Source organism: Zonotrichia leucophrys, chromosome 2, assembly GCF_028769735.1.
Source record: "Zonotrichia leucophrys gambelii isolate GWCS_2022_RI chromosome 2, RI_Zleu_2.0, whole genome shotgun sequence".
Classification (NCBI taxonomy): Eukaryota; Metazoa; Chordata; class Aves; order Passeriformes; family Passerellidae; genus Zonotrichia; species Zonotrichia leucophrys.
The window spans coordinates 18,427,585-18,454,808 of NC_088171.1; the positions used below are offsets into that span (position 1 = coordinate 18,427,585).

The 27,224-nt window shown below is 40.6% G+C and overlaps 1 protein-coding gene across 14 annotated transcripts in view; it reads right to left on the reverse strand.

Annotated features, from left to right (window-relative positions):
* Positions 1–27,224, reverse strand: part of KIAA1217 (KIAA1217 ortholog) — a 356,974-nt gene that overhangs the window by 75,102 nt on the left and 254,648 nt on the right. For all 14 annotated transcript variants that reach the window (XM_064704110.1, XM_064704108.1, XM_064704111.1 and 11 more), the window contains 2 exons: positions 19,255–19,450; positions 3,119–3,317 (listed from right to left, as the gene is read on the reverse strand). In XM_064704110.1, coding sequence (XP_064560180.1) covers positions 3,119–3,317; positions 19,255–19,450 — 395 coding nt within the window. The remainder of the gene's footprint in view (positions 1–3,118; positions 3,318–19,254; positions 19,451–27,224) is intronic.

The following is a 27,224-nucleotide window of genomic DNA, read 5'->3' on the forward strand; positions in this document are numbered from 1 at the left end:
TAAAGTAAAACATTGCTGCAAGGCAAAGCACCAAAATACTAGGCATTTGATCTCTGATATGAATGTATTTCACCTCATGTTGCTATTCTAAGATAAACATTACTGATAACAGGTATGTATTACTGCACATTTATTATTACTATAATTTGCATTACTGTAGCTCCCAGATGCCCTTGGCATGTTCAAGGGCCTCACTGATCTGTGTGTGCTGTGTAAACACACCAGGAAGACAACTTTTCACCAACTTACAAGGTGAATAGGAGTCACAAAAGACAATAGAATAGTTGCAGGAAGATAAGGGAACAAAAAGAATACAGAAGATCACAGTCTCTCCAGCCAAAGGAGCAACAAACAAATGCTGGAACCACGGGCATGCTCTGAGTAGGCAGTGCAACAGAGAGAGTGGGAAGGAGACCAGTGCAGTGGCTTTGCAGATGGTTTGTCTGTGGACAACACCTTCCAAGCACGTTAGAGGGCTGCCTGAGAGAGAGGGAAGGCACTTGCTTGAAAATTAAAGATGTAAAATTCAAACTGGCATTATTCACCAAGTGGAAGCAGATGGCACTTGGTACTCAACAAGAAATGAAAAGTAGCATTGAAGTGGGCTTGGAGGAGTCTTCATAATGAGGACAAGTGGTTTAATGAGATGGAGAAGATACAGTCAGAGGACAAGTGAAAATGAATGCATGCAGAACAGTCTGCTTGTCAAACAAGGAGAATGATCTTTGTTGCTTCATTTGAATGGGTAAGAGCAAGCAAGATTACAGCAAGATTACCTATTACCTGTGCCAACTGCCAAGAAAAGCCAATTACAGCGGTTGCTATTAAAAAGTTAAAGAATTACATGAGTGTTTTTTCTCTGTGTGATAGGAAATGAAGGCTGTAAAATAGGGATGCTCTGGAGCACAAATCTGAAGTCCACACTAGATCCAGAGCCCTGAACCACTTTAAGAAAAAGACTGGACTAAAGTAGAAAGACAGGCTTTGACCCCAGTGATAAAAAAAAAATTAAAAGGAAGGGAGAAAGAAAAAGATAAAAGGAAGAAGAAGGGGAAGGAAGGGAAGGAAGGGGAAGGAAGAAAGAAGGAGGAGAATGAGGAGAAGAAAAAAAATAAGAAAAATAAGAAAAATAAGAAAAAAAATAAGAAGAAGAAAAAGAAGAAAAATAAGAAGAAAAAGGGGAAGGAGCTTGATGGCCTAATGCAAGGCACAGAAGAACACAGAGCAGCCTCTGAGGGAGATGGAGAGCTTAAAGACCTGACTGAAACCCCTCTGTTTACAGGAAAGAAAGCAGAGGATTGAAGGAAGACATGGCAAACAAAAGAGAGAAAAAGGATGCTTTATTTCATTTGTTCTCTGAGGGGAGACACTTAGAAGATGTTTTGAAGAGTAAGGAACAGAAATGGAGGAATGGTTGTGGAAATTATTTAAAGGTGGTGAAAATGCATGTTATGGACTCCATTAACCTGGAATTGCTGAGGTTTCCTAAGTGAGAAGGCTGGCAGAACTGAAGGAGGGAATTTTGTTATGAAGGAAGTCAGCTGGGTTGTGGGATTTCCTCTAGAAATGCCTGACAATGCAGGCATAGGAGCAGAGGAAGCAGATGTTGGGGTTGAGCCAGGCCTGAGGCTGGCAGGGTGACGCCTGAAATGGGAGCAAGGGAAAAAAGGTGGAGCGGCATTAGGATAATCAACAACTGCATTCTCAGGGGCATGAAGTCATAAACTGTTAGTCTGAAACTCAAGGGAAGACGGAGGGATAAAGGGAGAAAGAAGGGCTAGATGATGGTTGGCAATAATGCACTTGGCAACAGAGATGTAGTAACCCCTATCATGAGTCAATCAGTTGATCTGATCTTGTGAATAAACTGTTGGATGTATAAGAAACTTGGGTACATGTTGAAAGATGATGATGTTTGATGAAAAAAATCAGATGGGTCTTCACATAGGCATTACAGTGGCCAAACATGGGTGTGGCAGTCTGCAAAGCAAATAAGATTAAAAGAAACTGAAATCCAAGAGACTGCCTTATGACACTGGACAGACAGCCTGAGGAAAGCAAGACAGAGGTGAGAAAACAGAGTGTGGTGCTGTTCAAAGATTAAGAACAGGAATGGGGAAATTGGATTGGGAAGGGCTAGAAAAGCTCCAACTTGCTCTTTTAACTACAGCATGACAAGGAGGAACACCTTAGCCATAGGATCTCCAGAAGAAACAAGGCAGCAGTGGACAGTACACTTCTCTTGCACCACAAAATCTTCCTGCATTAGTGGCAGACTAGTGGAGAGCAAACAGCTTTTCTGCTTTCTCCTCCATCTTCTTATACAAAAATGGACAAATCTCTGTCCATTTTTATCTCAGTTTATTTATAAAGTGCAACATGCCTGTGGCATACCTGAGAGCTTTATTTATGCATGATTTGGGACTTTCTAGGGACCCTGAGACCCTGGAACTTCTGCTGAAGAAACCGAGTTCATTAAGAAGCTGCACTCCCACAAAATAAAGGATAGAAAGGTGAACCATTCATTAACCAAGCTCTGAATTAGTGAAGTGACTGCATCAGTTGCTGCATCCTGACATATAACAGGAAGAAGGTGCAGCAGTGCTCCCCAGTGCCACAGAGCTTTGGCTGTGTTAGATGGCCCAACTGGCCCCAGTGTGAGGACATCAGTGACATTCATGTTTGTTACTTCAGGCTCATGAGATCAGGCTTTGCACTCTCAGTAAAGAAACAGGCTTTGCACTCTCAGTAAAGAAACAACCCAGCTTTTCTGTAAATGTTTACTCTGCATTCTGTATTTTAAATGATTGTGTTTCTGGTAAAATTCAATAAACGTATTAAATACACGATCCTTTGAATATTATACAGATATTTCAACAAGGCACGCCATTTATTAGTGGCTTGTGCAATGGATATTGCACCTACAGCTAGAGGTATTGTCAGACCAGACCTCCTGGATTACTCAGATACCACTGAACATGCCTTTATGTGTCAGGCCACTCTCTGTCAGATACTTATCAACCCCATTCCTTTCTATTCTATAAGTGCACAACAAAACAAAAAACACACAAAAAAACCTCCAACGCCATGAACCAACAGCTATAATTCCATGTCTTACCTCACATCACACAATTCATAGTATATGTTTCTGCTCTCATCCTTGATGTAAATGGCAACACTGGGTGATTCCAGCATTTTCATTGTCAGCTGCTGGGGGAAGGCACTTACAAAAAGGGCACGAATTGTGTCTGTGCTTGTGATCTCATTTGGCATCCTCAACTGCTTTGTTTCATCTCCATACTGAAGATACAATACACCTGCAAGCAAAAGCAATAGGAAGTTACATATTCTTAAATGCACAGTAATGATCTGGTTTCAAAATCTATGTAGAACACAGACCAAAGCCCATAATGAAAAGAGAAAAACCACCTCATACTCTTTAAAAAATAAAGCACATATGTCATTCTCCTTTTCAACAGACTATTGGAATAGAGCACAGAACAATGTTATGGTTTGGCCCTGATGAATATGTTAGTCCCAGTACTGAGATGCCTCTTATTTTACTTCAGTTCGATAAATCAGAAGTTCACCTCAGAAATCCTAATGGAAAACCTCAAACACACCAAGTTGGTTCTGTAGTGGAAGTTGTTGGTAAATCACAAGGTATTTTTAAAAAAAGTAGCTGAGGAAGAAATTTATCCTTTTGGAGCATCCAGCTTTCCTTATACATAAAGTTACACTTACCAATGAAACCAAAAATTAAATTTTAGCTCAAGGAATTTTATATTCACAGTTCAATTTGCTGGCATTACATAGCATAAAGCCTCAGGTGAAAACTCCTTCCAGGAGTAAAACTGAGGTACCCCACAAAAAAACAAGAGCAATTTTGGAACCTTTCAGTTTCACGGCACCATTAATAATCATGCTTAGTGCTCAGCAAGAAACATAAGTAATCTCAAATGCAGAATTGCAAAATATGGACATTCTTATTCACTCAAGACAGAACACACTTCTGATATAGCTATTTTCAGGGAATGGGAGGCCGTGACACACTCAATAATGGAAAGAACCATGAATAATATAAACCAGGGGACTGAGGGAAGGGGTATGAAGTACCTCTTCCATGATGCCTGTGTTGGCCCTGCCAGGCCCATGCTGACTCCTGTACAACCAGCACTGGCCAGTACTGCATGGGTGTGGCTCATGAGCATTGCTACAACCCAGTCCCATGTCATCGTGACCTCCAAAGCCCTCCAAGAACTAAAGCACTCAGAAAGAGCCATCGCAATTAACAGAAGAAATCAGTCTGGACTTGATGGTGTTGATGAGTTCTAAGCATGCTGGGTCTAGCTCCTGAAGAAAACCAAAAGATCTTCTCATGAGCATCTCCAGTGTGGGAAGGTTTATTAGGACCTGCACAGCAGGAAACAAGCTGCCACAGCACTGCAACTAAGCAATTTCCTGGGATGTACAGCACTAGGGAGTAGATTCAGAAGCAAGTGTTCAGCTGAACTACTTTGGATACAAGGAGATGGGGACTGGTAAGCCCAGTTGAGTGCACTGTGCTGTTCCTGAGCCATCCCAGGTGTCTCTGTACAACACTGCATTGTCCTGGGGGAAACACCTTTACTGTCTTGCTGTCTGTTCGAGATGGAGCAGGTGTAGCTTCCACAGTGGTATAAAAAGACGGGAGATCACAGAATCACAGAATGGTTGAGGTTGAAAGGAACCTCTGGAGGTCATCTGGTCCACCCCCACCCCACTCAAACACAGACAGCTACAACCACTTGTGCAGGACAATGTCCAGACAGTTTTTGTCTATCTTCTAGGACAGAAACTCTGCAGCCTTTTTTGGGAAACTTGTGTCAGTGCTTGGTCAACCTCACAGTCAAGAACGGTTTCCTGACATTAGGGGAAATCTCATGTGTCATGTGGTGATTATTGGCTTTGGCCTTCTCAGTGGGCATGAATGAAGAGAGCCTGGCTCTCCTTTGCCCCCTCCCTTCAGGTTCTTTTGTACGCCAATGACATTACTGTCCTTGAGCCTTCTCTTCTCCAGGCCAAACAGTCCCAGCACCCAACCTGTCAGAGCAAAGAGGCTCCAACCAAGTTAATAATCCTTGTGACCCTCTCCTGGATTCTGTCCAGTCTTGGGAGGATTCTGTGTGGCCAGGCCTTCGCATCAACCAATAATTTACACAGGTGGGCTAAAGCCTGGCAGAGCATTTTATACAACCTGAATTTATACAACTACAGCAGTTGCAGTGCAGATGCACTGTAAAATTGTTCTCCCATGACCAATATAATCAGGAAGGTTGGGGACACAAGGCCCTCAGTGCAGTTGCCATCAGCCATCAGCAAATCTCAGCAAATCACAAAATTTAGATTTGACTTGAGTCAATGAGTCACACTTGAAAGTCAGCAACAGGATGGGCACTTTATGGTGCCGAGGTACAAACACTGAGCAAAAGCATTGGGAAAAGCTGATGTCCTAGAATACAAAGGCAAATAATGAAAAGAAAAGAAGACATTCCAAGCGAAGATGAGCCCTGTTTCCCCTTAGTCTTTAATATTTTTGACTCTGTTTTCTGTAATTGCTCTGAAGGAGGGCAGAAACAGTCAGATGTTCCTACAATCAGTGGGTAATTGTGCTTGCACTTAGGGAAGGAAGATGTTAACTTTCCTGAATACTAAACAGACAAAGTATTACCTAACTGTTATTGAATATTAGGCTACTTTTATAAAATAGAGCTGTTACCTAATCTTTGTATTATTATCAAGAGCTGATACCTCTTTCTTCATTAGACTGCAATCAAACCCCATATAAATCCTACTACAAATTTCCATTTTCCTTTGTCTGGAAAACCTTTTTCAGACTGAAATTAAACTAGTTTTCTTTCAAAGACTGAGAGGAGTTTTCCTATGACTTTTATTTATAATGCCAATATTCAATGAGCTATTAAACCTATTTTTCTTTTTTTAATTATAATTGGAGACATCATTTACTTCTTTATGTTCATCATTTATGTCTTTATGTTTCTAGGTAAAATTGTCTTTTTAGTGCTCAAATATTCTATGCAGCTAAACATTCTTTAGGATTCAGAAACTACATTTGTAAAAAAATTAAACAAGTTAATGATTGCATTTATTTCACTTTTCCAAGATATGCAAAGACACTTACTTTTGATGATAGCTTTCAGTTATGAAAAAGTTCTTCCTTATGAAGAACATAAAGAACCTTCTATGTTTTGGCACTTAAATTTTATTGGATTTAGTGGCAAAAAAAATATCTTTTTTGGCTAAAAAGACAGGCTTTGCATACCAGCTTTGCAGTTGGATGTGACTCGCTTTTCTGCCCAGTTTAAAAGTTAGTGCAAAATTTAGAAATGCTAGCTTTGCATTTCAGACCATTGAAACCACACTCAATATTGAGCTACTGAAACCATTAACACAGATTAAGTGGCAGAGTTGAAAAATCTTCCTTACACACAAGTCTTGATTCTGCCTGTGCTTCAATGCTCCCACAAAATAGTAACCCAAAGCAAAATCACAGTTGTCCTTGAGTCCTGAATTTTCTAACCAAATATGCATTTTATGCCTTAAAACAGACAGCTTAAACATACAATTTGGAGAAATGTTTTGGCCCCAATCTCACTTGAGAGAGGAAAAGATGTTTTCAAAGGCATAATAAATTCCTGTTTTCTTTATCCTCCTTTAAATCACATGCCCTTAAAAAACCCTACTGCCTTTCCTCTTGAGTTGTCTGATCCACATCATGATACAGCAATGCTTTAGGGCATTTCCTATTTGACAGAACTAACTGCTCACTTCTAAAAATCCTTTTTGAGCATGACAAAATAAAGACACTCAAAATCCATTAGTTAAAATAATTCACAATATTTTTCTTCCACACATTACCCAGGTGAAATTCTGAACACTGACAATACCCACAGGTTCCACTTCATGTAAGCTGCTGGAGCTCTGAGGTGTGTTTTACCTTCAGCTAAAAAATTACTCCCATGGAGATTAAAGCAAGAAGAAATAGAATACAACTTAGACATGGTTTTTGTAAGGGCACAGAACATACATCAGCAAAGCTGCTGGAAAGATAATTAAACACAAGGGATGTTCCTGTCTCCATGTTCCCTCAAGTCCCTCTTGCACTTACTTATGCTTCTGTTACAATGGATTTATCTGAAACATGAAGATTGTGCCCATTTTTATACATCACAAATCAAAGAGGACTATGAAATCCCCTGCTTCTCCAGAACAACATGTATGAAGATGGCTGTGAACAAGGTAACAACGCCACACAACAGTTTAGAAAGTGCACGTCAGACGATACTGTGGCTCCCACTTCCAAGAACTCTGAGGTACTGCCAGCCCTGCACTGTCCTACAGCTACAACACAAACTAGAATGTTCAGCCATCCCCTCTGTCACGTAGTATAACTTAGCTGCAGAAAAACCTCTGGAATGTTTGATCGTTCTTTGCCCTACAAGCAACAGACCACAGACTTAAACACAGGCCACAGCAGAAAACATCTACATGTAGGCCTCAGTAATATCAGCCTTGTAACAAATTGCTTCTCACATTCCTGTCAACAAAGAGGTATGCTTTAGAGAGGGGAAATTAAACACCCAAGAGGCAAAAGAACATGTTCAAAGAAAGGCTTACAAGCACCAAACCCAGATCTGATGATGATCCTGTGAACACACCACATGACTGCCCTTTCCTTCCCTACATACAGAGCTCTTTCAAAACACAGTATTTTCTGCTGCCTCTTTATCAATGGTCAGTGGCAGGATGTGCAAAATATTTCATCATTTCTCTCAGGGATGATCTGCATGAAACACAAGACAGTGCAATGAAAGATGCAGAGTTACTCTGACTCGGGTGGCTGAGCCCATCTGTGCTGGATTGGGATGCTCGAGCAGCCTCCCTGTGCCTTCAGCCAGCAAGCTCTGAGCTCAGGCACACACACCACATTCACAGAAAAGCCTTCAGCTCACACAGTGCTGCTGAGCTGCAAAACCCACGTGGGAGCTGAGGACATGCCTCATAGAGTGATGGTGAATCTCACCTGAACACATGGGGTCCGGGCTGGCTTTAGAGCATGGAGCTGCATAACCCCAGCAGGGTTGGCACAGCACCCATACTGATAAGACCATAACTCCTGAGTCACAACTGTAAAGGTTTACTCCTTATGGCAGGAGCTAATGTCATGCAGGTGTCAGGAAACCACCCAGCCCATATCTCTCAGCACCTCCGTCACATACATGGTGCTGACCTAACCCTAAGCCCCATGTTATCATGGTTATATTGCTAGCAATGATATCCATGTAGGGCAGCTTACATACTTAGGAGAACTTTAAACACAATTAGCTTTTGTTTAAAGAACAAAAATTATCTTTACAACTGCATTATTTAAGAGACGAAAGTTAAATACCTGATAAAACAAGAGTAAGTAAACAAACAAGATTGTGTCCTCTTCTGTGACCTTTACAAGTATCTGTTAATTCTCTCAAACAATGGATTTTAAATGGAGAAATATAATTTCTCACATAATTCTCTTCTAACAAAGAAGAAAAAAACTGAGGCAGAAAGTTATTTAACTCTTTAGTTTTATGAAATAAAATACAGTTAAAGCTTACATTTGAGTTCATGAGTTTCTTTTCTGTGAAGCTACAGGACTCCTTCTCTGTAGGCAAGATCTCTTACATTTCTGCACTGAAATATCTTACTGGCATTTGGCAATACCTAAATCCAGCTGGAGAGAAGTATTAACTGAAGATAAAATCTGTATTTGGCTGGTAAAGGATACTTGGGCACTGGAGCATTGAAACCTTCCCACAGAACCAAAAACCACTGGCATGAACAAGGCACTCCTACTCTCTTCCAACACAGCTATTGTATGTATCCTCTGGAAATTCTGGGTCAAATCTGAAAATTTCTAGTAATAGTAAAGCTGGATAGACTGCAGCAATCAAAACCTGGTTGCATTGGGAGCTCTGGGCCTTCTTGAAATACAAGGTGCAAAGCATAGTGCAACTAAAATGGGGGAAATACCATTAGTTTCACTCTTTACCCCTAACCATCAGTTAACCATATCTTTTTAATAAGACGGGCAATCTTTGTCTTTTCATGCTGCTTTAGTTTGATCTGCCATAAGTCCCTTGAGTCACTGTTGCTATCCCTCATGCTGAAGTCAGCAGCAATGGTAACAAGCAAACGTGAGAAAAAGCATCCTTGTTTCTTACTTATATTTATGTCAAGTCATTACTTGAGACTTCCATGAGTTTTAAAAGCTAAGGATAGTCTTTAAAGTCTCAATGATAACTGGTTTTATTGGGGCTAGGTCTTTCCTCAAAAGCACATTTTAAAATTTTAATTTCTTATAACTAAGATTTCAAGATACTTCCATTTTTTCTTTGCTTTTGACAAAATTGTCAAATATAAGACCATAAGGATGGCATAGGCCCATATTGTTGTTCTCTGTTCCCCATCCCTCCTTTCCCCCCAGCTATCTAATAAACAGAGCAAACACACATCACCAAATTCTGCCAAAGTTATGCAGACACAAGTTTATAACAGTAACAACTCTTGCAGCATGGAAGAAATTCCTCAATATTAAGTTCTTACTTTCCATACCCTCAAGACTTAAGTCTCCTATTTCACCACAGTTTCAACTAGTCTGAGGTCATTGCCATGATCCTTGTGGAATTTCTAGCCTGAAGCTTTCACAATAACTCCTGTTAGTAGTCCCTCCTGAAAATCTGTCCTCCACATTCAGAAAATGTTCTATAAATATACTTAGCTGTCTTAAAGTACTAGGAGAATAAAAAAGTAGATATTTTAATGAATAAAAACAATTACTTAATTTCTTTTTTTGCACAATAGTCTGAAGTGATTTGTTCAAGGTACTAAGTTGTTTGATAACAGTTTCAATAAAACCAGGAACTGTTTCATTTAGATTTTACTGCTATTTCATTCTTCTCAGCTACTTACAGTGACTTGCAATAATTTGCTACTTAATGAAAAAGACAGATGGAAAACTCAGTAGTCACATAAATTTCCTACCAAAATGTTATGAAAAATAAAGGTTTTTAACTGCCACTAAAATACTACCACTTTTCTACAAACAAATGCATTCAGCTGGCTAAGAAGAATAAGTAAAAACAAACAAACAAAAAAAAGGATACTAAAGAAAACACAGTATTTTCCCTGTTTGATTCCTGATAAAACCTGTGAAAAAGCATCTTCAAAGCTGTCAAAAGGCAACTTTGCCTATACAGCTACATCAGCAAGTCCAAATACTGTGAACAGTCACTTCTATCATCTAGAGATTCTGAGAGAACATTTCAGTTTAACCAAGTTCCCCAGGTGGAAATCAATGTTCTGGCAGGATCACTTTTGGACAATAATTGAATTCTGTTGCACAGAATAGCCCAACTGACCAACAAGGAGACTTATTCATACCCTGAACTGACAAAACAATGCCAGCAAAGAACACAAAACCCCTATGATACTGGATGAAAAAATATTTTAAAAACTACAAGTGAACAATTCAGTGAGATGAACAAGAAGTTTCATATACCAGAGTTATTTTTCAGAGGTCCCCCAGAGGCTCTGCCATGCTGCATTTACTGCATTCACATTCACCAGTTTTGTACAATAAAATCAGAGAACTCCACACACACAGGCACAGGACATGCCCATGCAGGATCTGGTTTAGTCCACCAGAAGCTGAGCCCCTGCCCTCTGAAGAAGCTCCCAGCCAAAGGTGCCAAGCTGGCCAGTACAGTTTCCAAGGATGTGCCTGCCAAATCTATGCAGATATGTGAAGCATTTAAGGTCACTGTAGTCAAGTACTTTACAGAGGGGCACTTTTGTTATTAACTTTTAAATCGGCAAAAGAAAAAAAGACAAAAAAATATCAATTAAATATCTTGTTCTTCCTCTTCAATAAACGCACAAAAAAAGAGATCCTACCCAACTATTTCCTTTGTGTATAAATCAGCTGTATCACACGCATTATTTAAGTAATAACAATTTTTATAAACCATGTTTTTTAGTACTAAACGAGGTACAATTGATGTGTTCAAGGGCAGAATGTGACCATTTTAATAATCCATAGCTATGAAGCATTAAAGTAATGCCGGCCATGCATGCCTTTGCAATTTTGCTCCATTTACCAAATGGTCTGTATTTACAGCAAGAAATTCTCTTCAATATTTCTGAAGTTATTTCATTTCTAAAAAGTTCACTACTGTCAGTAGCAAATTGAGGGGCTCAGCCATCAGCATTGAAGAGCATAGTTGGTTAGGGCACCACACCAAAAATTCACCTCTGTGGGCTCTAACAAACAGCTTGACTTTAAATGAAGTCCTCACAAGCTACTTCAGACAAGATCTTGGAATCAAGCCCTTAGTTTGCATGATTAAGAAGAAGAATGCCAAGAGGCCATTCCCTAGACTCACTCCAGTTTGTCATTATTTTTCATGTATTGGGGAACCAAAACTGGACACAATGCAACCTCACAAATGGTGAGAAGAGGGGAATAATCACTTCCCTTGACCTGCTGGCTAAATTTTTCCCATAGACAGCTATGCAGTGTTCCCTTCTGCAAGGACATGCTGCCAACACACAGTCAGTCACCTTGTTGTCATAGCCTAAGTCCTTTCTGCAAAGCTGCTACCAAGCCAACCTGTCCTTTCAGGGCTGCTCTGTCCCTGATGACAGGCTGCATTTGCCTCTCTGGAGTTTCATGAAGCTCCTGCTAGTCCATTTCTCTGGCTCATTGGGTCCCTGTGAAGTGGCCATCATTGGGCACATCAACTGCTCTCCCAAACTTGGTGTCAGACTTGACCCCACTGCTGGTTCATTCCATCCCAAAAACAAGGTTTCTGATGTCAAAAATCACTGGAGAGAGTCCAGCCCTGAGGAGCACAGCTAAAACTCAGCTGCCACCCCACCTGAAGGCCACCCCACCTCCCCCATGTGGCTACAAGGAGGCTATGAGAGATATGAAAGGCCTTGTTAAAGCCAAGATAAACAACATCCACCCTCATACCCACAGATGGTCTATTCATCACAGAAGGTAATTGGGCAAAGCAATGGTACAAGCACCTCTCTCCTATGACAGAGACGAGTAGTTAAAAAATATCCAGAAGTGCTCCCATCTTCAGAGCTGCTCAGACCATTGCCCCTATTGTACCAAGAGAGCACCCTAATCAGCAGGCTATCAACAAGCTTCTGATGCAGTGATTATCCTCTTATCCTGCTTGAATTGGGTACTCTGCAGCCAGAAATGCAGAAAAGAGACAGAGAACAACAACTAATACAAGAGACAGTCCTATATGATACCACAGAGATGACATTATTTCCCTCTGGGAACAGAAACTTGAACTTAGGCCCAGCACAGTAATTATCAGTTAGAATCACTACCTAAATGTTTAAACAGTACTGGGACCAATGATTAAATCCAAGAGCTGTCCTCATTCAGGGACTTACTGTTAGCCCTGGCAGCAAATCCTAAATACAATGTGCTGTGGGACAGGCTATGCTTCTCTCCTTGGCTGAAGTCTTACACTTCTTACAACGCGTGGAATTGCAATACACTTTTTTCCTTTGCATACCCATGTCAAATGGAAGGCTCTGGTGTTTGTGTGACTTATTATATTAGAGGCAGACTTACAAATTTTGCCTAACACAAAAATTAGATCAGATTTATCCAAGTGATAGCTCCTGTCCTAGATATACCCCATGGGACAGCTCCATCTGGCCTCCTACCTTTCCTCTGAAGGAAGGAGGCCTGTACAAGATACTCCAACTGCTAAATTTGTCTTCCAGCAGACACCAAATGCTGAAGGCTCAAATTGCTGCTGCTAAATCAGAGCATGAAGTGATGGTAGAGCTCAATAAAGACATTACATCTTTTATAAGGGCATAATTTGGGATAAAGAGAAAAGCCACTACCACCCTGGCATAGCTTTATTCAGTTCATCCAGGTTGTACGCTCTCTACCTCTCCTACTATCTTCATCACTTTTCATTCTGATTTATTCATGTTGCAACGTTCTGAAATTGGAGTATTTTGTCACTAGGTATTACCCAACACAGTGAGGCACTGGCTTTGCTCAAGACCCTTCAGTATAACTGCAGTGCAAATGAATAATAAAGGTTGCATTCAAAAGTCATTTAACAGATGTAGCAGTGACAGACACAGACTTACATAACTAATGTGTTTGTTTTATACACTGTACTTACTATCTTCTACTCCAGTATCACTGCAATGAACCCATTAGATCCATGCTGATACAACCTGCTGCAACAAAATTCAGCTCCAGCGTGACACAGCATCTAAATTATCCTGCATATCAGCGTTTTGGTGGCAGACAGAATGTGCCTCTGTTGAGACAGTATGTACTAAATAGTATCTTGCTCCTTGGAAGCATTTTTTTTCAAGTTCTCCCCACACATTTTATTATAGGAGAAAGAAACTCTTAAGTAAACAGTAATTGTGGGTACAAGTGCTGGGGAGTCACATATTTCACTCTTTCCTATACCTGCCTTTCATATATCTTGTAGAGATAATAAATTAAACAGAAAAAACTCTGATATGTCAATATCATTCATTATATCCTTTTACTCTTTTGCTACAAAACATTTCAGGTAAGAGGTGTGTGTTTTTTTCTTTCTAAGTCCAAAACCTTTAGTTACCATAATTTGAAGAAAAGGGAAAGAAAACAAAGTCTTGGAAAGTTGGAAGGAAAACCTTAGAGTATTATAATTTCCTAGGGTCCCTGTTTCAATTCATTAATTGGAACTAGTTGTTTTAGGCTGTTTTTGCTATAGACCTGTCAGTCTCTGTTAAGCCATCTGACCACAACAGCAAATATTTACATGACCTTTTTGCATGTTGGCTGCTTTGCATACACTATAAAAGGCAAGATAGGGAAAATTCTTTAAGATGTCTGAATACATTAAAGTTATACTCAGCCTTAACTTGAAATGCACTTCTCAGGGAGTTCCTCTCCCATGAACTAAACAGAAGTTCTTGCTGACTTCATTAGGCTTAAATCATGCCCTAAGGAATCAGAGGGCAGTGCCACTACTAGCAAATCACAGGTTTCTCATATGAAGTCTATGGCCATTCACACATCTTCTGCCTAATTTTACAAGTCTATTTTAATTTCTAGCTCATAAATGGTAAGTACCAATTAATTACCTCCAATATAATATACCAGCCTACCTTTAGCATTTATATTTTTCTCTGTGTATCTTACAGTATTTTGCATACACATGAATAGAGAGTTATTTCCACTGCCAGCTGAAAAGCAATGATCTGTCTCTCTGTAAAGGTTTTGCTATGAGTGAAAATGACACTGTGGCACTTTCTTTTTTTAACAGTCTGAGAAACATCTGCAAGAAATGCTATAAAAGATTGAGGCATTATGATTATAGCCAGTAATGGCATTTCCATATAAGGTGGCAGCAAACTAATTAATCAGACATGAAAATCTGTGCCTGCCAAAACTTGGTTTTGGGGGCTAATAAATAATAATCAGAATACTCTATGATTGCTTAAGACCCTCCCCATGCCAATCCTTAAGCATTTGTATAATTTTACTCCTTTATGTAATCCCTCCAAATGCAAATAAAATGCAAATGTTGGCAGGCTCAGACATTTCTGAAGAGGCCTTTTCACACCACCTAACATTAGGCACAGGTTTACCAGCAGGGAGCTCAGTCCTCCTTTGCTCCTCATCCATCTGGACTAGAGTGGCTGGGCACCCTGGCTGGGGCACCCAAAAAAAGATGAGCCATAAAGCTTCATCCTCCTCAGTCACTACTCAGACCCAACTCTGTGCATTTATGGAAATCCCCCACTGTCCCACGTCCTTCCTTCACCCAGCCCTGCAGGAGCACCAGGAGCAGCGGCTGCAGAGGGAAGAGGTGGTGACCACACCTGCCCTTCCAGGCTCTGGCCCATCACATCGCCTGCCCCGGGCACTCCATCCCCAACAGCCGGCCAGTGCCTGCCCTTATGGATGCTGCCCATTGTTCGGACAGATGTGCCACATGAGAGACCACAAGTGAAGATATTTGTCAGCCTTCATTTCCCCGAGGAGGTACTGGAGCAGGGACAGCAGCGAGCAGCAGCGCGGGCACAGGCAGTGCTGCCGTAACCTCGCTGGATGCCTGTCAGGTTCTGCTTCCTCCTGGCAAATTGCAAGTGAAGTTTGCTGAAAGCTTTTGAGCACTTTCCAGGTTTCAGATGATTCTCACTGACAGTTTTGCAAGATAATTTTTTTCCCACAGTTATCGCACTGGAAAAGCTCCCAGCTTTCAAATAGGTACTTTAAAATACATTTAATTTTCTCTTGCACAGTGAATTAATTTATTTTAATATCTTGCTTTGTCTCCAGGCTGCACAATGGTGAAGCAAGTGTTGATTTCTACTTTTCTTAGTCAAGAAAGACCTTAATTTCAAAAGCTGTGGCTGAAATTTTAAATGAGCCCACAACAGGAATATTGTTTTCTAGGTCAACTCCACGTGAGTACCATGTCCTGTTAGATTAGCCTGACTGACAAACCCATGATAGTGAGGTAGCCAAAATGCATTTGTGTTGTTCCTTCTCAGGCTCCATGTTAATTCAGACCACAATTTGAAAACAAACTGACTCATATATAGCTAGTAAAATAGGAACCCACAGAATAATTAGAACTTCAAAAAGAAAACATCAGTTTTTTAAAAATGCATTGAGATATATAATGTAAAATAGAAGTTTCCAAAAGTTGATTATTCTCCTCGCTGAAATTATGTTCACTTAGAATCAAAACATAATTTTATTTAAATGATATTAAATTAATAGATATAGAAAGAGAGGTGATGATACACAGATTATTTCAAATCATGACTTGAAGTACATTCATGACACTTTTAAAACTGAAGTTATAAACAGTTTTCTGTTTTTTAAAAATAAACATTTCCCTTTTACAGTTGGAAATAAAAAGGACCACAGCATGCAAAGCATCTCAAAAGTAGAATTTCAGAACGTTGCTGATGGTGTTGTTAGAACACAGTGGCAGAAGAGATCAAAAAGAACATTATTATAAAAGAAATGCACATAATAGTAACAATAATAATATTATTGTTGAACTATTAACAATGAATAATGAACTATTTTGGAATACTTTCTATCTTTTAAAACAAACTATTTGTTACTAATTTGTTCCCAGAATTGCTTGAAAAAGGCAGATTGTGGGGTGATGACAATGTATTACCTTCTATTTGTCTAGTATGATGATCCCTTAAGCCACACACATATCTGTGACCCCTCCTAAAAACCATCAACTGAAATGCTTCATATTACATTGCCTCCCTGTTGTTTGTTTACTTTCTTCTTTCTCCTGCATTTGGCCTGTTCATGATGGGATAGGCTGGGACCTTGTTTCTGGCACACGAAAGACAGGGGGTTTTGCAGGGTCTGAAATTCTGACCATGAAATAGTGTATCTTCATGTGGCTGTCCTCCATTAGGGCATGGACAACACATTTCAGTACATGCAAGAGATGTTAACAAAAGGGTTTAAGAATGAACTTCTTAACAGTGAACTTATGGTCCTCCCATCTGAGCAAAGACACTATTAAACTGTAAAATTTCAGGGCAGCAATGATAGTCAAGTGTCCAGGATGGTTTCTGGATGAGCAACAAGTGGTTACAGCAGCACTTCTCAGCTGGAGAAGAAATGGCCTGAGGGAAATGACAGGCCAAAGCAATCAGACATGGCCTGAGGGAGGCATATAGCAATCTGATGTTTGCTGTCACTTCCAACACAAGAACTAAGGGACATAACCTAGAGCTGATAAATAAATATAAAACAAAGCAACAGGAAAGCAGTGGTTGGGCAGTGAACCAACAGGAACTTGCTGCCAAAGTCACAGACACGCTGTGGAGGATGTGGAAAATTTACATGGGAATCAAAGGTGGACTGAACAAATATCTGGAGGAGACATCCCTTGGTGGTTATTACACAGGTAGAAACCATAACCAGGAAATCCCTAAGCTTAAAATACCTTGAGGCTGAGAACACTTGGGGGAAGGATCACACAGACACATAGAGGACAGGGAGTGATTCAGGACAGCCAGCACAGGCAAGTTCTGTCTGACCAAGCCAGTGGCCTTCTACAGTGGGCTTCCACAGCAGTGGATAAGGGAAGGGCTACAGATGCCCTTTATATGGACTGCTGTAAAGCCCCTGACATTGTCCCCACAACATCCTTCTCTCTAAATTAGATGGATTTGATGAGTGGACTGGTAGACTGACAATTAAGTGGCTGAATGGTTGCATCCAGAGGGTAGTGGTCAATGGCTCAGAGTCCCAATGGACAGCAGGGACAATTGTTGTCCCTTGGAGTCTGTACTGGGACCAGTGTAATTTAATATTTTAAAAAATTACATAGATGAAGTGATTAAGTTCACCCTCAGCAAATTTGCAGATGGCACCCAGCTGTGTGGCGCTGTTGACAGGCCAAAGGAGCAGGATGCCATCCAGAGGGACCTGGATAAGCTCAGGAAGTGGGCATAGGGGAATCTGGTATGGCTTAACAAGACCAATGCAAGGTGTCCTGAGTCAACCCCTGGTATCAACACAAGTTGGGGGATGAAAAGAGCAAGAGCAGCCCTGCCCAGAGGGGCTTGCTGATGGGTGAGAGGCTGGACATGACCCAGCCATGTGCCCTCCCAGCCCAGAGAGCAAACCTGCACTGGGCTGCATCAAAAGCAGCCTGGGCAGCTGGTAAAGGGAGGGGATTCTGTCCTTCTGCTCTCTTGATACCCCACCTGCAGTGCTGCCTCCAGCTCTGGGGTCCTCAGCCCACACAGTGGGGCTGGACTGTGAGCTCCAAAGGCTCAACCACTTAACATTACATTGAAGCAAATATAAATTTTACAGAAAGTCCTGGGGTGAACTAAGCCATATTGAGGATGCCCTAGCCAGCAGTGACTTATAGGCAGTATAATATAGTAAAAATAGAAACATCTCAAAAGCAAAAGTCTTATGCAGGTTGAAGTATTGCAAATTTCTTCTCCAAAAGCCCAACATACTGGTGGCCCAGCAAGCTGTGGGAGAGCAGCCATTTGTGAGCCGACATGGATAAGGATCAGCTTCTTGTTTCCAGCCCCACTGCTCTTCGCTTTTCAGCTCTGGGAGAGTAAGGGACTCCTTCCAGCCCTGTTTTCTTCACACTTGTTGTGTTTGTCAGATATCATAATACTCTTGGACAGAAACTGTCTTATTGAGAGACAAGTAAACCACCGTGACAAGCTTACAAGCATGGCATGATTTACAGTCCAGCCTTCGATTTATGTCACTCTGTATATTGGAAGATGAGCCTACACGAAAGCAGCATTTCAGTTTATTACCTATGAGCAAAACTTGCCTTCCTCAGCAATCCACAGATGAGTTACGTGCCTTCCCACAACGCTTTAACTGCCCTCTGGTGTCTTCCCTCAAAAGAACAGTCTTTACTCCTACTATCCATCAGCTGAGCCGAATCTCTGAGACAAAATTCACCATCATAAAAGGAGCTCTGGCTCACAGCTGGGCTGAATTTAACCCTGAAATATGGGAAGAATGCAGGAAGCAGAGCTGTCCACCTGTGCTGACACATCTCTCGTGTCACTGTGCAGACGGAAGGGCACTGCCCCAAAGAAAAGGGCATCTCCATCACCGTATCCATTGAAATCCTTGGCCTGAAAAGCTACTGCCACACAAATACAAACCTTTTCAGTAAGATGGATTACTAAGACAATAGTATCCCTAGGTTTCTTTCAACTAAGTCTGGCTTTGAAGAGATGACAAAGTGAAAAACCTGTCTGCTGTCTGAAAAGGAGGGTACAATCTTGCATTAAGTTCATTGCCAAATACTGTGCAGGTATATTACTTGGCAGCAAGTATTTGCAGCAGTGGATTTTAACCATTACTCAGCATTTCATCTCTCTCTCTCCTTGCATTTCTACCATGCTCTCATCACACTTTCAGATCTTATGAAAATAATTTCACCATTCCCCCAAGTTACTCAGTATCCCCTACTGAGTTAATTTCCAAAGAACAACCTGACATGAAAAATAATGTGCTACCAAAGTCTTTACTTTTTCAACCCCAACCTATTTAAAGATTGTTTTAAATCCACAAATGGAAAACACAGACTAAACACAGAATGGAGAAGGACTGGAGCAGGCTCTTACCCAGTGATCTTTCCTTTGTCTGGTTTGCTGACCGCACAACGGGAAGACTTGCCCGCGTGCGGCTGCCCCTTGAAAAGGGGGTTGGAGAATCACCTTCTGACATGACCTCTAAGGAATCAGCAGATGCTTCAGAGAGGTGTTCTGTGTGGTCACCCAAATTGGACTGTGGGCTCTGGGACGGCTTCGGGCTTCTTGTCTGCAAAACAGAGTATTTCCTTATTAGTCTACTGAAACGAGAGTGTGGGAGGAAAAAAAATCAAAGAGAAGAAGGAAGGAGTTCAATTCTTCAAATTCTGGTATGCTGGAGGTCACTTGTACAGATTATTTAGGAAAAGTGTCCTTGGATATTCCGCTGCAGTTTTTATGGTTGTATAGCCACATTGCAAATTTTGTTGCTAACAAGGCCATGAGGATAAGACTTGTGCTGAGGAGACATACAGTAATGCCGTTCTCCTTGTCCACACACACACACACGTATACTCTAACTTTATCAAATCTGCTAAGAAAAATCCTCTGAAAAGCAGTACTGTAATGGAGTAGTGAAGCTATCAATTTCAGTATCTTCTGCTGTGCCAGGTCATGCAGCATAGCCAAAATAGTGATCCAACAATTCCAGTTGAAATCATAAACAATTACTTTTTGTTGTTGTTGCACCAGCATAAATCAGAACTGTCTTCATTAACTGACCAAATTAATTATGACTTTTACTGCAAAATCATATTAGTAATTGATAAACACAGCTGCTGGGAAAAAACCCAACTCTTCCAGCAGGGGAGAGATATGGTTTCAGTTATGTACTTCTACCAAGACTTCACAGTAGGATCTGCCTAGTAAAAACACATTCAATAGGAAATAAAATGTCCTGAACATTTTTTACAAACTATAAATGACATTAAAGCCCTTTCCACAAAAAGGGGTTGCTTTAAGAAGCATAGTCAATATTGTGTAGTGAAACTCTCTCACTCACAACCACATGTACTATTACTCTGGAAGAATAATTTCCTGGTCTCTCTCAATCAAACCATATCACAACAAATGGAAACATACAAAGCAGAAATTCAAAGCAAAGCAAGCTTACTAGATTCCAAATCCAGTATGTAAATACGAACTTTATAGACATCTATAATCAGCACCAGGCACAAGATAGCATTAAAATTATATGTTTTTACCTCCCCTATCATTTAAGGTCAGATGCTATTATGTTAAAAATTGTATCAAAATCAACTTCAACTCTAGGTTTGAAGCTGCTGTCAAGATCCAAACAAGATTATGCTTCTTTCTGGAAAGCTAAGCTAACTAATCTTGCTGACATCTGTTTCTTTCAGTCGTTTTTCAAGTGAAATGAGCAAAAGTCATTTCAGCATCACATACTATTCCTTATGTGACTTTGAATGTATGAAGAGCTTCAACTTTTATTACATTTTCATTAGCTGGCTGTAGAGGTCTGTTCTTGCCAAGTTGTGCAGTTGCTCAAAAATTAAAATTATTAGATATACCTCACAAGAAAGTAAATCCTCCAGAACTACTCACTTTCTAAATTCTAATATTAAAATAGTAGGTACTATCCAATGTCCTACAGTGAAATTTTTCAAGAGCATTGAATATTATGCAGGACTTAAAGCTAACAACATTTTTTCTAAAGTATGCTTTGAAGTGCCTCTGACATGGTCAGCATTAGTCTGCAGGTTGTAAATACAAGGACTTGTGCCAGGAAAGTTACAGAGGTGACAAGGGACCTGCAAACACAGAAAAGAATCTGATAAGATAGTACTTCATTAAACTTTCCAAAATGGCTTGTGAACCATCACTGCTGAAGTATTTTGTTTACACAGGCACATTACGGAAGTATTACCAAGCCAAGACATTACAGCTCTGTAGCTCCTTGTAGTGATTAAAAACTTATCTGTATAAATCCATTCATAGGGAGCTAGAAGGCATATAATTCACCCTTTCTAGAAAACCATGACTAAAAGAAACAAGATTAAAAAAAAATAAAGGCAACAAAATCAATCTACAAAAGATCCTTCATTTCAGAGTTTGTAGGGAAGGAGATTGCTTTTGTTTCTTAAAGAAAATATATACTGATAAAATGGAAATATGGATCAAGTTTACTTTGCTTTGCTTTTGCTTATTTTTTTCTCTTTAATTTATAATAAAATAATCCCCAAATGTCATTTGAGACATGCAGTTGCATGTGTATTGTTCATTGATAATATGAACAGATGTATATTTGAGGAGTAAGGGGACACTTTATTACCAAAATCAACAGGCACAGATTTAGCTGAGCAGTTGCCCAGTGTGTCCTGTGAATGCACAGATGGACCCAACTCAGCACTGCTGTGTTTCTTTGGTTGCCCCTGGGGAAGTGCTGTAGGACCTAAGACACAGCATCCCAGATCCCCACGTATGTCATGATACCATTACTGTAGCTAGATCTGTTGGGTCTAGCTGAGATAATTTTCTCCACAGCAGCCCACATAGTGCTGTACTTTGTATTGGTGGCTAGAAGGTGTTGATAACACACCATTATTTCTGCTACTGTTGAGCAGGGCATGCACAGCTTAAAGGCTCTCTCCAACATTCCCTCACTCACCCAGGAGGCTATGGGTGGGCAAGATCTTGGCAGAGGATGTAGTCAGAAAGGCTGACCCAAAATGACCAAAGGAATATTTCATACCACTTGATGACTGTTCAGCAATAAAAGCTAAGAAAAAGGAGGAGGAAAGGGACCATTTGTCACCACATTTGTCCTGTGGAACAAATGCTACATGTACTGGAGCCTAAAACCTCAATTGTCGGGAAGAGCCTGGACATCATCTGCTGATGGGGAATACAGAATACTTTGTTTACATTAGCTCCCGCAGGTGACCTCTGCTTTTTCTTTATTAAACTGCATTTATCTGAAGCCATGACATTTTTCCATCTTATTTTCTCCCCTGCATCCCAGCAGAGGAGGGGGGATGGAGTGGCTTGGTGGGTAGCTGGTGTTCAGCCAGGATCAACCCACTACACTCAAAAAGATTGGTTTTGAGCAGCCCTTGTTTCTCACCACCTATGCTGCAGCTTTCTGAGGCAATCCAGAGACACATAATGGATTCTGCTCAGATACAAATCCCAGTCCTCCTCTTAATCCACCAACTCAAATCCATAGGAGTTCCACTCTAATAAGTGGAGTGACACCAACATAAAGCCAATACAAGCTATAAATGAGATCCACCAAATACATACATGAAGTTTATGAAAGGCTTCAAGTTATTTGTCATGCTAAACTTCTGTAAACATTGCATTCCAGGATTCTGAATTTTAAACAGATTCTAAAAAAATTCTCAAGCTCAGTAACAACAGTGGGTATTCAAAAGAGATATGAGTGCAGATTTGATAGGAAAGCATTTTTGTTATCAGCAACAAGCACAAGGCTTGATGCTACTTAATAATCAAGTGGATTCCTAGGTACGACTTAGAAAAACCAACTCGTGCAGTGGGGAAGGAGCCAGCAACATTTACAGAGCTATAGCTACAAGTATTTGTAAAGATTTTTGAAGAAAGCAGTGCAGAAACCTTCAGCGTGGTCCAACCTTGTATTATTACCAATAATTATTCAGGATGATGATTCTAATATCAAATAAGAAAAATAAGACAAATGTCAAATAAATACTTAATAATAATGCCATATATGTTTTTTCCACTGACTGTTCACTAATATTAAATTGCTTAAAATACCCCAGCAAGTGTCATTTTAAGGACTTTTCAGGAACGAGCACACAGCACAAGCTTTCACAAAATAAATGCTGACCCCAATAGTCAATTTTTCAGGACTCAACAGAGGACCCAACTAGAGTCATAGTCTAGACTGCTGCTATGTGAGTCAGAACAGTGCTGAAAAACACAGCAAAAAACCCCTGAAATACCTAACAGAGAAGAAAACTCAAGATATACCCACTAAGGAACAGCATTATCCAAAATTAAAATGTATAAATAGAGACTCCACAGAGGCAGACAAACTCAAGGAAATGCTGGCACATTCCAAGCCACCTCGGGGATAAATGCCAGAAAACAGGAGAAGGTTCAGAAGAGGCAGCAGGTCTCTCTCCCCCTCTGCCAAGACCAGTTAGGTCACATTTCCTCAGCCAGCCATGGTCTTTCCCCCCAAGTTGTATGTTAGGAGGCACTCCCCTGAATGTTTGCGCAATAAGGTTCATCTTTCACCCAGCTGAGTTGAGCTGACCCTCCTTAAGGACTTCTCTGATAAAAGATACTCTCTGTGCTAGTTCTGGGTCACAAGATCATCAGAAAAGATATGCCAAAATAGGGATGGACCATTCTGGTGTAAACATACATGTAATTACAGTGTAAACTTACAATTAATTAGTGCTTCTTGATGACTCTTTTACTTAGGATACACTATTTTTTTACAAGGATATAGACCTTTGTAACCTTTTCAGGGTACATATTTGAGTATAGCACATGGAGCTAGCAATTACAGAAGATCTTTCAACCACTCCTGGAATTTAACAAAGAATTAAAACTGTAGCTGATCATGCCTCATGACAGACATCTGTCTGCTACAGCTTGGCAAAAGAATGCACTTTCAATACATCTGCTTTAGTCCTTTCACTCAGAAAAAATAAAGAAAAAAGTGCAAGGGTCTTTAAAGGCAGTAAAATTGCAAATAATTAGGAATAAAGCCTGAAAGTACCTGAATAATGAAAAGTGAGATCCTGCACAGACACCAATGTAATGGGCAGTCATAGAGTAGCAGAGATTTTCATCAAGTTCTCTGCATGCCTCTGGTCCTCTGCTCACATTTGTCCACACTAATCCTCTCATGCTTTTGTTCTAGCTGGTTTTATGTTTCTGTTATTCATAGTGTTCTTCTATGCTCACTTCCAGTTACTTTTTATACTAATCTATATAACAGAAACCTTTTTTTCCCTCTTTTCCTTTCTCCTGCAAATTTGCTTCACACATTTCCATAGACAAAACCTAACTCAGAAAAAAAAAAAAAGATTGCACAACCTAAAGGAAGTTTTCATTTCATCTCTCAATCAATTCCCACTTTTTATTTCTTGTCTCCAGGAACTTCCTTAGCCTTTATCTTGATAGAAGCTTATCTATTCAGGAGATTAATTTTACGTATCTTGAAAGTTGCTAGCACTCCTGGCAACACACAAATGGTAAACAAAGGCACCAAAAAATAAAACAGAGGTAGTAAAATACATTTTTCCAATCACGTATGCTAACAAACATAGAATAGGCAGCTCCCCTTCCCCCATGTTGAAGAGTCTTCTTGACATTTTAAATAGAGAGGAAAAATCAGTAGAAAAATGGAAGCCTACTCTTCTTGACCTTCAAGTAAGCTGCCTGTCCTGTGACATGTGCCAAAGGATATGTGACAGACTGCACATAGGCATATAAACAGGCTGTGTTTCATGTATGATGAGTTTATTAACCCTGAAGTATTACCACAGCATGTGAATTCTTACTACTGCAACAGTACTTCTTCATCACATTTATGTCACATTATTGTTGTCTGAAGGACAGATCTGCTTTTTCCACAGATACAGAGTCTTTGGGTTTTCATATTAACACACCAACAGGGTTTCACTTGCCTGGACATGCTATTAGTGACACATTATTGTTGAAGAGAGAGCAAATATGACCCATATTATCTCTTTTTTAAGCATTTTCCATATTTTTCCACAGCACTCTCTCAGAAAAGTTCAATGCTTATACATGGCTGTATAAACTAAAGTTCATATTACCTCTGTGCAACTGATGTATTTGGATACTTGGTCTCCCTGGGGGAGCTGGAGGCGAGGAGATGACTCAGCAGCTGAATGCATCATCAAACCATCTCTTGTAACAAACTCACGTCTGCGCTTCTGGTGCTTTTTCATCATTACAAGATGTAAAAATCTGTGGCATCTTTCTTTGGGATACCCTCAGCGGGAAATGGTTCCATGCCAGGAGCAGGCACATGCCCGCATCCGTGTTCTCCAGAGCTGAAGAGAGTGGGAGGGAGCTGCCCACTTGCCTGCATACAGATCCTGTAGGTGCTAGTTATGCTCCTCCCTGATGCCTGCTCATGGACTAACACATCTCTAGCATTCATTTCTCTATTTCAAACCCAAACTTTTCACTATTTTCTGTTGAATCAACAACAACGAGGTACAAAGCCAGTTCTTTCTCACAAGCCATCTCAGTTTGGTGGCAATATGGATTTCTACAGTATGAATGGCCAGAATTATTTCCTCTTTGATAAGGAGAAATGCCTGAGCCATGGCTGCCACCAGCCTAGCACTGAAGCAAGGTACCCCACTTGCCTGGAGCCTCCTTGGCTTGGAGGCATGTTCTGTGCCGGATGCTGCCCAATCTGCCCCTTCCCTGCCGGGCTGCTCCTGCCCCGGGGGTGCCGAGGGCAGGCTGAGCTCACCATGCTCACACGGGAGCGATGCCAGCAGGGCACAAGGCACAGAGCCCTCCCCTGGCCATTGAGCAAAGCAGTGAATCCGGTGCGCTGCGATCTGCCCCAGAGCAGATCTTGCATGCTCTGAGAAAGGGAGGAAGCAGACCCAGAAGAACTTCTCCAAGTAAGGTAAAAGAAAGCATTCCTCCTCCCTCCCGTGGTGAATGGGAAGGAGGGGAAGACACCTCATCCATCAGCTCTGGTAATGCTCAGTCACAGCCACGCACCACCCGTCCTGTGACAGGGTCTGGATGCTCCAACGAGTGGCCACTTTACTCAATTCAGTGAATTTACCTGAACGTAAAACTCCTCTCTGCTTATGACAGGATCTTTATCTACCACTCTGTATTCACTGATACTGACACCAGTTTCTTCCACCTAGAGGGAACAAAAAACATGTCTAATGATGAGACAGAGTTTATCTGCCGTATTTTTAGGTTGTAATGATATTCAAATCATCCTAAAAATCTGCACGTTTTCCCACGAGCCTTGCTAGCTCCTGTTGGTGGCCAGCTGCACGCTCCCTGCTGTGGCAAGCTGCCAAAACCCCTTTCTTTTAATCCTGAGTGCTGTGAATCACCGAGCAGGACATCCACACGCTGCTCCCCCTAGGCAAGACCATGGCTTGCTCTTCAGCTGGTTGATCCCCAGTCAGCAAAACAAAGTTTTTCACGAAACTATTATAAATTACTAACAGAAAACAACATTTTCCAAATTTTTTCTTCCCTGTAAGCACCTAGATAAATTGAAACCTGTTATTCAGGAAAGCTGTGTGTCTATAGTAAAGATATTCATTAGGAGCAATAAAAGCTGTAGGTGCTCAGCACTTATGCTGCCAGACCTCTTATTCAGATGTTTAATTGCAGGAACTTGCATTTGAAAATGCTGCCCTAAGGAACTCAACAGCCCGTCTAAGAGCAGCTTAATTGGTCCAGACAAGTCCAGACTGAAATATGCAACATGCTGTGACATCTCTTTGGAATACGTGTAATATCAGAATACCCCAAGCCATCCACATTAAAGTGTAAAAATATTTTGCAGTATGTTTCTGTCCAAATCCAAGGTTTTCTTTTTCTACAAACACCTGAGATTTGAGGGTAGAAAGTGAAGTAAAACAACAGCGAAACTGTTAGTCACTTACTAATAAAAAGCAAAAGTCATACTTAATGAAAGAAACCTTTAAAATAAAATCATTTATCTCACTACTTTATTCTAATCCTTTGTCATGTGAAGAATCTATTCACACATGAGAGTAAAATTAAAAAAGCCATGGGTCACCTCACTATTTTTCCCTGCCAAGGCTTCTATGAGTCCATCAATTTTACTCAGACCAAAATTCCGTCTTTCACAGTCCCTGTCATATTATTGCATCACAGCTTCAGTTTATTATTGCTTTGCTTAAATAAGTTATCCATAAAATCCAGCCTGGACATCAGCATTTGTCTTAATTAAGACCTTATGGCAGTTTCAGTTGGAAGCTATTTTTCTTTTCCCTCCTGAAAAA